The sequence below is a fragment of the Anas acuta genome, chromosome 27 (assembly GCF_963932015.1).
Source record: "Anas acuta chromosome 27, bAnaAcu1.1, whole genome shotgun sequence".
Classification (NCBI taxonomy): Eukaryota; Metazoa; Chordata; class Aves; order Anseriformes; family Anatidae; genus Anas; species Anas acuta.
The window spans coordinates 4,737,269-4,750,858 of record NC_089005.1 but is presented as its reverse complement, the minus strand read 5'-3'; the positions used below and the strand labels follow the sequence as shown (position 1 = coordinate 4,750,858).

The window sequence follows — 13,590 nt, the reverse complement described above, 5'->3', positions numbered from 1 at the left end:
GCAGTTATCATAGCTGGCTGTTGGATCTTGTCTTTGTTTGGAAGACTAAACTTGCAACCAAAGACTGAGTTTTCAGAGCAACAATAATTAAGTCGCATTTGCCTCACTGATCTGAATTATTGTTGGCTTTTTTCTTTTTTTTCCAAACAGTAGTTCAAATTCCTTCCTTCTGCACATGAGGAATCTTTTTGGTAGGGTTTAGGGTTTTGGTTGTGTTTATTTTATTTTTTTTTTCCTTAAGCATGATCAAAGCCATTAGTTAGGCATTTATTCCTTTACTCCTTTAATCTAATTGAACTTGCCAGGCTGTGTTACTGTTAAGGGAATTTGTTGATTCCATTAAGGATTAATGAATTGCCATATGTTTTGATATCTACATTGCTTTCTGTGGCATGAGAGATTTCAGTTTTCTTTTCTTCACAGTTCAGTGGGGACTACCAACAATTTCAGCTGCTGGAGTTATAGGAATGCTTAGTGCAGTTGTTGCTAGCATTATTGAATCAATAGGAGATTACTATGCCTGTGCCAGGTTGTCATGTGCTCCTCCTCCACCTATTCATGCAATAAACAGGTACGTCAAAAAAAATTTACATATATACATTTTTCAGTATCTTACACTACTTTTTAAAAACTTTTTTTTAACCCCCGCAGGAGAAGACAGGAATGTGCTCTCAGATTAAGTGTTAAAATTTGGTCAAACATAAGGACCAAAGATCTGAAATGGAAAACGCAACAGTCATGTTGAACTCTTGATTCAAATGTAACATTGAAAAACTAGCCCCATTCCTGCTGGAGTCTGAGGAACTTAGTAGTACAATTTCAGTGAGGACAGAACTCAAATCAGTTCCAGAATCAGTATAGCTTGTTGAATTCACCTGAAGCATGATTTTAGAAATAAGAACAGCTCTAATTTTAACTTCAATTATTTTGTAATTTCCTTTTTTTTTTTTTTTTTTTTTTTTTTTTTTTTAAGAACAAGGGTATCTAATACAAATTAAACAGAACCCAAGGTGTTTTTCCAGGTGTATTGGAGCTTGAAATGTGAATTATAAAATCCTGTGGTGCAGATGCCTGAATAGGCACAACAGTCATGAAGCACGATCTGAAGTGAACCTACACTAATACAAGTTTGACATTTTTTTCTGTTTGTGAATTACAGAGGGATTTTTATTGAAGGTCTCTCCTGTGTTTTGGATGGAGTATTTGGGACAGGGAATGGATCCACTTCTTCCAGCCCTAACATTGGTGTCTTGGGCATCACAAAGGTATGTTCTTTACCTTGATCAGTCAGTGGTCAGTGACTTGAGTATTTTATCTCCTCTGGTGGTTGGTTTATGCCATTTTCACATTTCACAGCATAATCCTCTTCCGCAAAATAGTATTTTGTGCAGACAAACTTCATAGAGTACTCTGAATTCATGTAACTTTCTGTACTAGACCTTGTCTAATAGAAATCCATTCTGGATAAGGACCCCAAAAATCTTGTTCGTTCAAAGTAAATAGCGTTTAGAAAATGTACGTAAAGCAGATGATACTAAATAAAGTGTCCTTCTGAAAAACAAGTAAGTATTCTAAGGCTCAATGGTGTGTTGTTTTTTTTTTTGAGGCACAAACACTATTGACTGTATAGAAATTGATATTTTTTGGATGTCTAGACTCTGATAGCAACTCTAGAGGACTGACTGTTTCTAGCGTCTCACTTTATACACAAAATAAAATGGAAACTGAGATCTGTAGGTCTTACCCACAACTGTATTAGGACTTGACACTGACACAACTAGAACTGAAGATCTGGTAAAAGTAACTTCAAATTTACATGTATGCCTAATATGTCTCCACTGTGATAGGTTTCTAAAGCACTGAGCATGCTTAGGGGAATGCATATTTTTGGGGATGTTACTTAACAAAATATTTAAGCACTTGAGAAATTTGTTCACGCACTAAACTGCATGCATGTGCTTGAATGCCCAGCTGAACTGAGAGACCTTGGACTGCAGAGAGATTTGCTTGGCATTGTTAATTTAACTGTGTTAAGAAATACTGGCAAAATTGGTAAGATAATTTACGTTGCAAATATGTACAGCTTGCTGTGTATTTGGTTTGTAAGCTCTAAATCTATGTAATGAATACAAGATATAAAATGCATGCACTCCACTTAAAATAAGTCATCCCCCTTGCTTAATCTAATATAGATGATGAATTTATCTTCAGCCATTTTTTTGCTGCACAAAGGATGGCTTTGTTTGCTTTTGGAATAAAATATAAATAGTAATAGCACCATCTGCTGTCTGTATAAGTCTTCCTTTGAGTTGTTGGTGGAAATTTCCTAGAAGAAATTTGCTAGAAAAATCCTTAAAGAAAGGTTTATTCTGTTCTGCTCTCTCTGTTATTCACTTCATATTTATATGAATTAACAGTGCTTTTTTATTAAGAGTACACAGAAATGAGCATGTATTTTGCTTTGAAAAAAGCAAAAGAACGAATGTTAAGCTGGCAGCTGTTATAGAGAACAGAGTTAACTACAGTTAGGTTTGTTCAGAGAGCGTGATGGAAAAGTGAGTAAGCCTTTTCCAGGATTGCACAGTTGGATTGCTGTGTCCTGTTTTCCTGGTTGAACATTTGTCACTAAAACTAAAATAGTTTTGCAACTTCAGTTTATATAAAAATAGATTTTTACTACTTTGATACTCTGCTGTTTATTTGTGAGAAGTTATCTCCTGTGTTCATGAGCAAAAAGACTATATAGTCCCAGTGATCCCATTATACTGATGCAACGTTTGAGAAGGCATATACTTTGCTTCAAATCAGTATATGGTTACATTTTAGAATTTAAATATGAGGCTTTTACTGGATGGTAATACTGCAAAGTCTTTGAGCTAGTCTGTGAGTGAATTATAGTAGATGAGAGGGTAATTGATGAAAATGCATTTGTTGGGCCAAAATTATAGTCAGCTTATGCCATAATACTGATGATGATCTGTAAGGAACTAAGTACCATATCCTTATTCATGCACTCGAAAATAATTACTTAAAGAATGTGTACAAGTTCCTTGGAATAATTACATAGTTTTTGCTATATGCTGACCAAGATGCTTTCAGTAGCTTTTAAAACTCTATTGGAGCTTAATCTATTTTACTTGTAGAGAATGATGACTTGCATAATCCAGTCACTGTCATTATTTTTCTTTTTTTAAAGTATCTGCCTATTTTATACAGCAAGTTAATTTTAGAACAAGGTCATTGTTGATCATAAGGAAATGAGTGTTTTTATTTAAATAGGGAAAGTTGTAAGCTAACTCGCTGTTCTACTGAAACACCAAAATTTACTGTCTAGCTTCTTTTGTAGGTGAACATGTCTGATCTAACAGTTAAACAGTGAAAAATATAGGAGGAATAATTTTACCCTAAAAATGGCTAGTATATTTTTTTTTTCTTGGTATAACTTATTTAGCTCAGTCACACATGATTAACAAATTAACATCAGCTTCTCTTTGGAGCATAGTAATCTCTAAAAGACAGACCTACAAAGAGCTTTGCTAGTACCTACGTTATCAGCGTAACAAAATTTTTGTTGTTGTTTCCAGTGGACCTCTTAAGCAAATACAACACTATGTAAAATATTGAACATTCAGGTTTACCATCTACTAATACTACATAATGCCAGACAACTACTGCCCTAAAGTCTGAATGCTTAAAATGGGAAGAAAGTGCAGACACTTGTTTTCGGTGGTAGCATGGCCATGATTTGCATATGAAGCAAATTCAGTTCTGATCTTGGTGGAATATTATAAAATCACTTGATAATTTATCTAGAAAGGCTACATCTGCTTCAAGTGAACTACGTGGAAGATGATTTATAGATAGAGATACATTATTCTTGTGTAAAAGGGCAGCAACACAGGGTATTATTTTGTTGTTTGCACTACAGTTGATCTGTTTGCAATCACTCCTAGTTACTGTTGGTTTATTTTTTTTATTGTAGATGGGACCATGCCACAATTCATGGTTATAGTGGCTATAGCAGACAAAGATGGTTTTGTTAACGTTAATGAAAACAAAGTCAAACAAAGTTTTATGTTAGAACTGGACTGCAGCCATGTTACAGCTGAGTCCTCCAAGACATTTGCAAAGGGTCTGCAGCTTGTGTTTTAACACTGCAAAGATATATGGGGAAGCTTGAAAAGAAGCTTTGAATCTGAAAGAGAATAATAAAATAAGTTGCAAGGCACAAAGTTGGACAAAGTACAAACTTTTTTCCAATGTGCTTTCCTTTTTGTTCTTGTGCAGGTTGGAAGTCGCAGGGTTATACAATATGGAGCAGCCTTCATGCTCTTGCTTGGGATGGTTGGCAAGTTCAGTGCTCTCTTTGCATCGCTGCCTGACCCTGTGCTTGGTGCCCTCTTTTGCACTCTCTTTGGTAACGTATGGTTTTTGCTCCTCTTTGTGTATTCTGTGGCAATATCTTTGTACTCTAGTGCTGCATTTATCTTGCCCCCCCCTCTCCCCCCCAATGAAAAAGTCTAAAAGCTGAGACTTGTACTATTTTTTTTTTAATTTAGGGATGATTACAGCTGTGGGTCTGTCAAACCTCCAGTTTATAGATTTAAATTCTTCTCGCAATCTGTTTGTACTTGGATTTTCCATTTTCTTTGGGCTTGTCCTCCCAAGCTATCTCAAACAGAATCCACTGGTGACAGGTATGTGTTTCTGTTCATTTACATGAAGCATATTTTTACCTAATATTGATATACAAAGTAGATACAAGTACAAAGTAAATAAGAGGAAAACAAAATATTGCAGAGACAATAAAAGCTATAGGTAAGAAGGCAGGTACATTCAGAGGAAAATTATTTTGGATCTTGACAGCTGAGTTGATGTTTCAGTGTGATACGTCTCAAGTTGTCTTGCTTTATTTGGATAAAATTGTGGAGCAATGCAAGGACACAGTTGCCAGCTGGACTGGAATAAGGACTGGAAAGGTGAATCTGAGTTTTAAATAACGTCAAAAGAGGAAGAAGGGGAAATACCAAATTAGAACTTGAAAACTAGAAATGTTTTCATTTCCGAACATTCTTTGTCTCTCTAGACATGCGTTGAGCCTGAATTTTAATGAACTTGATTCAGACTGATGTCAAATCTGCAGATTTATTGAATCTATGGAGAAGCGGTTTTGGTTTTGATTTTTTTTAATACTACCTCCTCGATAGTGGTTATGACAGTGTTATTTTAATCCACATGATATTATATCATGAAAATTTTCCTTTTCTATTTTGAAGTTTTCTATATAATTTCAGTTACACAGTTGTCTGTGGTTGAAACTTAAACAGTATTTCATGACATTTTTAAAAGCAGCTGAAAATTCATGAAATTTTTGGAAATAAGGGGTCCCTGTGGTGGACCATATTAGTTTAAAGTTCTCCCACATTAAATGAATAGGATGTAATAGGATATGTTAAAAATTCAAATACTAATTTTTTTTTTCCTTTCTGTTCCTCTAGGAATAACAGGCATTGATCAAGTATTAAATGTTCTTCTCACTACAGCCATGTTTGTTGGTGGCTGTGTTGCATTTATTTTGGATAATACCATTCCAGGTCAGCATATGAACTTGTAATTTTACTTGAAGTAATGACTCTTGTACTGAATTATGATAGTACTTCATTTCAAGGAAGGCAGGACATGAGGAAGTGATTGCTGCTTTTATTCTATTTTTAAACACCTTCCGTAGACCGCTTCGTTCCTGTGTACTTCAGTTTCCTTGATAACTGCTTTGAATCTTGTTCAAGTTAAGGACTTCATCTTCTTTAAAGATAGAAGATAACTGGAAAAAAAAAAATGAAACCAGAGGAGAATTATTCAGAAAATACAGTAAAAATATTTTAGGATCCAAACCTGCTTCCATTCATTTGAGAGCAAAAGTTTGCCTCAAATTCCAAATATATACTAAAACAGACACTCGCTATTTCCAATATTTTTTCCCTTTTTTCTACCTCTTTGAGGATTCTAGGTCTTTTCCAGTGCTTTGCTGAGACTTGAGGCTTTCTTTCTTTCTTCTCTTACCTCAGTTACACGTGTGTGTGTCTGTGTATGTATAAATCTACATGTGTACCTATTATTTATTTATTTATTTTACTTTTAGGAAGCCCTGAAGAAAGAGGAATAAGGAAATGGAAGAAAGGGGTTGGTAAAGGAAGCAAGTCACTGGATGGCATGGAAACATATGATTTGCCCTTTGGCATGAACTTCATAAAAAAATACAGGTGTTTCAGCTTCCTGCCCATCAGCCCTACCTTCATGGGTTACACGTGGAAAGGCTTCAGGAAAAGCAGCAACTGCAGGAGTTCAGATGAAGACTCAGAAGCTGCAGTATAGCCTTAGTTGAAATTATATTATCTAGTTGTAGTAAGAGATGTATTTGCAGTTTCTTGCTGATTAAGAAGCATTAAAATATATGTTTTGTATATCTGCATTTAAATTCTGGAACCAGAGCTGAGACGGATTTAAAAAAAAAAAAAAAAGCTTTCCTGTTGTGGGTGGTGGTAGCCAGATCTAGTGTCTCTGAGTCAAATTTGCAAATACTCCTGTTTGATTTTTTTTCCAGAAACTACAGATACCTGTATACACAAATCTGTTTATTTAAAATGGGGCTTAGATTCCTGAAGTATTTAAGTGCTATGGAAAATTTTACTTTTTATAGTGATTTTAAGTCACTGATGCTGCCAGTTTGGCTTATTCATTGCTTGTAACATTAGTTATGCCATGAAATTTGGTTCCTATGGAGGAAAAAAAAATCTAATTATGTCTAATCACAAATATTGTTTTCTAACCACTGATTTGCACATTCCATACTTTCTGATCCCTGGAAACCAGACTGAATTTATACTGGCAAATCATAAGAGTATTTTTCAAATTACTTGATAGTTCAGTTAGATGTCCAGTGTTAGGACAGAAGTTTCCATTTGCACGTGAAAATTATGACCGACTTTCGTTAGCTTGTTGCTTTAGAAGATACCACTCACTTCTTGTCAGTTTGCATTTTTAAATGTTTTCTGCCTGGCTTTTAACCACCAAACTGGTGTCCAGGCATAGGTTTTCTTTGAAGGGCCTTATGTAGCTTGAGTTTTGTAGAGATAAGAGACTTAACTTCAGATGGGACCTGATAACTGTTCTTATAGCAAAACGCATTTATCCAGCTAGATGTTTTCTGAACAAAAACAGTAATTAGTTAAACGGTTCTAAGCAATTAACATCTGTATACATACAGCTTTTCCTGTGGGGAAAACCAGATAGTCAAATTGCAGCCAGCGTTTGCTGGTATGATCTGTGTAAAATTTTCTTGTTTGGATGTTGAGAGCCAGTGCTGCCTATGAATGGCTTCTGTTGCATTGCCTAATTTTTTCCCTCTTTTGTGGGATTACTACAAAAGCTTGCTACTTCCAGAGAGGTGAACTTAAATGACAGAGACACTACATTTGATGTCCTCATCCACTGGGTGGTTTAACGGGTATTGGGTCCAATCAGGACACCATTCAGATTTTTTTTTTCCTGGAATAGTCTCAGTTCTGATGTTATGTGAGTGTTCATGCTCGTCATGCATTCATAATTAAAAGTTTTATTCATGTTTAATGTTCTTACTATTGCAAGTTAGTTTTAGACTTCAGTGTGGCCCCAAAAGCATTTTTAAGCTGTGGAGATCATCAGGGAAATGTAGTGTAATGTAATTTCAAGGCCAGTATGCTCTACGGTGCTTGCATTTTGTATTCCTGGAAAAACGTAACAGTAGATCCTGTAATTCACTAATATATTTATCAAAGTTTGACTACTGGACAGGAGCGCAGGAACTCTGTTTTCTCTGAGTCTACTTCCACGTGAATGTTATTGGTTATTGAAGCATGGAAGGGTTGGGGTGGGGAGGGCAAGGAAAGAGCTTAATGGATCAGTACTGAATAGTGTAGGATCAGAATGATTCCATTGATATCCTTTTCAGCATGTCATGGCTGTTTCCAGAAACTATTTTATGCCGCTTTTTCCGTAACAAAGCATGTGTGTGTCCCTGCTTTAGGGAACTTTCAATAGTTTGCAGTCTCGGTGTCAGTTGGACTATCTCGAAAGCTGGTTGGAAGAGTTATTGTGTCATAGACAAAGGTTAGTTTGCCTGTAAAACTGTCATTTTTATCATTTGAAATTTTGCTCTTTGGGTAGTGAGGTGTTAGATTTCCACATCCACTTGCAAATAGTTTGAGTGCAGAAACCTCTAATTAGTAATACCAAGCTTCCAAATTTCCCAAATTTATGTGCAACCAAAGATGTGCGGGAGAGATGGAAGAGTTAAGAATAAGTAAATAAACTAAAAATGGAAACAAACAAAAAAAGACACCTGTATATGGTGGTTATTATCATGTAAAGATGCCAAAGTTGATTATCTTTAAAATGTTGAGAGAGGCAAAGTTTTGGTATTTAGAACAGCGCCACCTTGTAAATACTGAAGTGTTTCAGTTCCAGTGATGCTGTGAACTGAGACAGCTGTGTTGTGAGGCTTTTCTAATCTTTTCCCCCAAATATTCTTTTGACAACATGAATGCTTACACACTGAAGAGATCAGATGATGAGAAATAACATTTTATCTTCTCTCACCTTTGGCTGGAGTAAAGCTGTACATTTTCTGTATTGCCTGAACTGAGCATGTCAGAAAGAATTGCCGAGACGATTTGTGGCACTTAAGTTACGGCAACAACTCCAAGGATTTTTTCTTTCTTCGTGGGGCAGAATACCACCCTTTTCTTGCAGCGTAGGAAAGACTATCCAAATAGGTGAAATCAGATTACTCTGTCAAACTTGGATTTAATTCTTTCTCAACTTTTGGTTTTACCGGACTGATTCTGTTGACTGGCTGAGAAGTGCAGTAGCGTTTAGCTGGCATGCTTTGCTTTTCTTGCCACTTAACATGGTAACACTAAAATAAGTAGTTGTAGTTAGCAGTCATTTTTGTAACCAAATTTGTTATCACGTGTAACAACACTGTCAATCTTACTAAAAACATTAATGGTTAAAGATGGGCCTCAATTTAGCAGTGGAGATCTGCTGAAGCACCTGTAATGTATAGGGAAAGGTTACGATGAAGTTAGTGGTGGTACCCTGGACATGCAGGGAGTGTTCTGATACATCTGCTGCATCTCAAATATTTATATTAAAGCATGCATCTCTTCAGTGGTTTGAGGTGAGCAAAGGACAGAACTGGTACATAATTCGCCTTGGAAAGAGAAGCTCCCCTTTCTCTTTCTGATGCATCTGAAACAGTCCCAGAGAAGATGCAAATGCAATGCTTGCTTTTCTTTGCGATGGAAATGCTCAGAATTGCCCCCATTTTTGTACAGTTGTGGCAGGCAATTGCAGACCCTAAGTACTACTCCCATGTACACTTTTCTACATTTGAGTCCTAGAGTGGCTGTTGTGAAATGTGCTTACCTGGAAGAGCATAGTTTGCAGTCTGAGCTGCTGTGCAGTTGTTGCTGGCAGATGTGTTGCAGAGGGTTAACTTGCAGTTTTGAAAAGCATTTAAATTCTTTGTTTTAGCTGTTTACATCTAGGATTTGATGTGTAAAGGTGGCTGGATATAGAAATATGTCAGTAAATGCAATACTGTACTTTTTCTATAGGTAATTGCCTGCCTTTCAAATTGCTGTGTTGAGCAAAACCACATACAGAAGACAACACCTCAGAGATGAGTTAAGAGGCAATGAGATGTTTCAACCAAACTTTAAGATGGAAGGGCAAATATTCATGGTAGAAATATCATTTTGTCATATCTAAGATGGTATAAATGTATGCAAAACAACGTAACTTGGGACTTTTGTAATTGATATTCTATTGTATTTTTTTAAGTTAAATTAAGAATTCTTGCTAACATGTTTAAACACTTTTTCTAAAGCAAATACTTGCAAATTATACCTTTAGAAATTTAGGTTTCATAGCGAACTCAGCTATGATTAATGTTGTCATATTAGAATGTGTTGGCAGAGGAACTTAATCAGTTGCCTCGCTCAGAAAGTTCAAACTTAAACCCAGAATTTGCTTTATGCCTTTTAATACTGACTTTAAATATGGCAACTTGGTTTGTACATGAATATTGCAGTATTTTATTTCCATATATTAAAAAATAACATTTCCACTCAGGATAATTACCACAGTTCTCCTGGGAGGGAGTGGTATGATTGTCATGACAATGTCATGTGATGGTAGAATTTCTTCATTGACGAATCTATAGTAGTTGTGTATACTTTATTTACCCATGTTTATGTTTCTACCAAAAACTGAAGGGTTTCTTTACTGTTCATCTCCCTACTGAGATCTTGATACTCCCAATGCAGAATTAGCACTTGCAAACTGAAATCCTTGGTACTATTTATACCACAAGGAGCATCAGTCAAGTGAGACTGGACCAGTCAATTATGTATTCTTAACAAAAGGTGTCAAAAATTGTGTAATTTGTGGTATAAACAGTACTACAGGCACATCTGGTGTACTAACAGCCAGCTTCTAATGGTTTCAGTTAGCCATTGGATCTTTATACAATCTAAACGAACTTGTGCTTAACATATGTATATCAATGTAGAAAATGCATGTGACAGACCAGCACAGCAAACAGTGTTTCTTTTATGTGGCCTTCTTAAACCATAATCCACTTTTTTTTTTTTTTTTTTGGGGGGGGGGAGTAAGTGGGTCACTTCCCCCCAAAAAAAAACAAAAAATAAACAAAAAAAAAAAAACCATCCCACTAGGTACATGTTTCTTAGTATTTCTTGCCAAGGCCAATAGCCTTTTTGGGGCATGGGATGACAGATACTCTATGCTCTCATGTTTCTGTAGCTATGGTAAGTCATTACAGTATTGGAGGAGGCCACAAGTTTGCCAGTGTTTAGCTTCTGCCCATGAGTCTATACAGCTTAGTGCTGGGCTGCTTTTAAGTATTGGGGATTTGTGTTCAGAAACATCCAAAATATTCCTGTCTAGTTCTAATTCGATTGTGACTGTGCATTGCCATCCATACATACTGATATGAGAGAGATATTTAGAATTGCCTTGTGTATTATCTGGCATTTACTACATCTTTCCAGGTAAGTCATCTTGCTGCCAGTCCAAATTATTGTACTTTGTCTCTTTATAACAACCTTTGGCGTAACAAACTGTTCTTAGGCAGTGGGGATAAATATTTCTTTTTTCATGATATTTTGTGACTGACTTTGGCTGTAAAACTTTTTTGTTAAACAGCAAGAGGGTTTTTTTTTTTTTTCTGAGATGTGTAATTCTTTTATGGAGTTTTTTAATTTCATATTTTTTCTAACATTGCTTCATTAAACAATTAAATATTTAAAAATGTAATATTTGGACCAGATGTTGTGAATAATAGTAGATAAAGCTATTTTATTCTGTATTTTTAAAGCTGTTCAGTATAAATAAATGCGGGCATAGATGCAACTTGGTGGCATGGTGTTATACTTGCTTTTAACATTCTTTTAAAAGGAGAATCAATATTTTGGGAATCTAGGTGATGTGAAGACCCACATCTCATCATAGCAACTGCCATCTGAAAAGACAACCCATAGACATCTGCCTGACACTTCCCGCTCAAGACACTTTAAATCTTCTTGATTTATTTGGAAGAGGCATCATATACAGTGTGTGTGTCTTAGACCAGTTTAGGCAGCCAAGGAGCAGACAAACTTGATATAAAGGCAATTCCATAGCACTGATGTGTGGCTGAGCAGTGTCCATGAAGTAACTTCTAGTAACTGATTTCCTAACAAAAATAAATCCCACAACCGTCAAGTTCACTTGGGAAGTTTCACTGAGCAGCATCTTTGAGTGACTGTAGTTATGAATATGAGCAACAACAAAGTGTTAATAGCAGGGAAATAGCCTCTGGTTTTGTAAAGCCTTAGGGTTAGGAGTTTGTCTACATTTTTGCCCTTTCTTTAGCAATCTGCAGCCAAAGTGAAATCTCTTGGGGCCCCTTGTCAGGATTGCTGCTTGGCCAAAACAGTCTACAGGGGTAGTAGGAACACTGACCGTGTATTTGGAGATGTGAGCTGTCTTCTCAGGCAGAATTTAAAGACACACTTTGCATCACTCTGCTTCTTCAGCAACGTTTAAAAACAATAAGCTGAATATCACCTTGCCTTATCTCCCCCCATTTAATGAACTTGGATGTTTAAGCTGGGGTCATCATACTAGATCCCTAATGTTAGCTGGAGCACCAGTGATGTTCAGTGGCTACTTATGGCAAACTAGGAGCTGAATCACAGAATCACAGAATTTTCTAGGTTGGAAGAGACCTCAAGATCATCGAGTCCAACCTCTGACCTAAAACTAACAGTCCCCACTAAACCAAATCCCTAAGCTCTACATCTAAACGTCTTTTGAAGACTTCCAGGGATGGTGACTCCACCACCTCCCTGGGCAGCCCGTTCCAATGCCTCACAACCCTTTCAGTAAAGAAATTCTTCCTAACATCTAACCTAAAACTCCCCTGGCGTAACTTTAGCCCATTCCCCCTCGTCCTGTCACCAGGCACATGGGAGAACAGGCCAACCCCCACCTCGCTACAGCCTCCTTTAATGTACTTATACAGAGCAATAAGGTCACCCCTGAGCCTCCTCTTCTCTAGGCTGAACAAGCCCAGCTCCCTCAGCCGCTCCTCGTAGGACTTGCTCTCCAGGCCCCTCACCAGCTTCGTCGCCCTTCTTTGGACCCGCTCAAGCACCTCCATGTCCTTCTTGTAGCGAGGGGCCCAAAACTGAACACAGTACTCGAGGTGCGGCCTCACCAGAGCCGAGTACAGGGGGACGATCACCTCCCTAGCCCTGCTGGTCACAGTGTTTCTGATACAAGCCAGGATGCCGTTGGCCTTCTTGGCCACCAGAGCACACTGCTGGCTCATATTGAGCCGACTGTCCACCATCACTCCCAGGTCCTTCTCTGCCTGGCAGCTCTCCAACCATTCCTCTCCCAGCCTGTAGTTCTGCTTGGGGTTATTGCGCCCCAGGTGCAGGACCCGGCACTTGGCCTTGTTGAACTTCATACAGTTGACCTCAGCCCATCGGTCTCCGAGTACAAACACAGCATCTTCAGTCATCTGTCAGCTTTCAAGGTGTCTGAAAATCCACTGATTTTAAGAGGAATTAAAGCCTGTAATTACTTGGGTGCCTAACTCACAGCACCAGTCTGAAAACTGCATAGACTAGTGGGCAACAGAAGGAAAGAAAAATGGTAAAAAGTCACCCAAAGCAAGAGCTGGGCTGGATTTGTATCTACAAGCTACAATGACAATCACTCTGATCTAAATCTCAATTAATCCTTTGACTGGGTCAGAGCTCTGAAAATACTTGGGTTTCTTCCTTGTGTCTTGTCTGAATCAAAATTTAGCATCAGCTGCAGCAGCTCAGAAAGGAGGGCTTTACGCTGGGCAGCATCTCAGAAGTATTTTAGGAATGACTGAGACATTTGGTTTATTCTGAAATGGGGACAGCAACCACATTGTGAAGAAATACATATTAGGTATGAACAGAATCCCTTAGACAAGCACATCTTTTT

General features: G+C 37.3%; 1 protein-coding gene across 2 annotated transcripts in view; it reads left to right on the top strand.

Moving 5' to 3' along the window:
• SLC23A2 (solute carrier family 23 member 2) overlaps window positions 1-11,475 on the top strand; it is a 34,099-nt gene extending 22,624 nt beyond the window's left edge. The window contains exons 10-16 of one of the 2 annotated variants that reach the window (XR_011090128.1): window positions 424-571; window positions 1,160-1,265; window positions 4,288-4,417; window positions 4,560-4,697; window positions 5,499-5,594; window positions 6,140-8,145; window positions 9,657-11,475. Coding sequence is in view for 1 of the 2 variants with exons in the window: in XM_068662214.1 (XP_068518315.1) it covers window positions 424-571; window positions 1,160-1,265; window positions 4,288-4,417; window positions 4,560-4,697; window positions 5,499-5,594; window positions 6,140-6,372 (851 nt within the window). In the remaining variant the exon portion in view is untranslated. Of the gene's footprint in view, window positions 1-423; window positions 572-1,159; window positions 1,266-4,287; window positions 4,418-4,559; window positions 4,698-5,498; window positions 5,595-6,139 lie in introns of both variants that reach the window. The other variant, XM_068662214.1, reaches the window with a different exon arrangement.
• The last annotated feature ends 2,115 nt before the right edge of the window (window positions 11,476-13,590 follow it).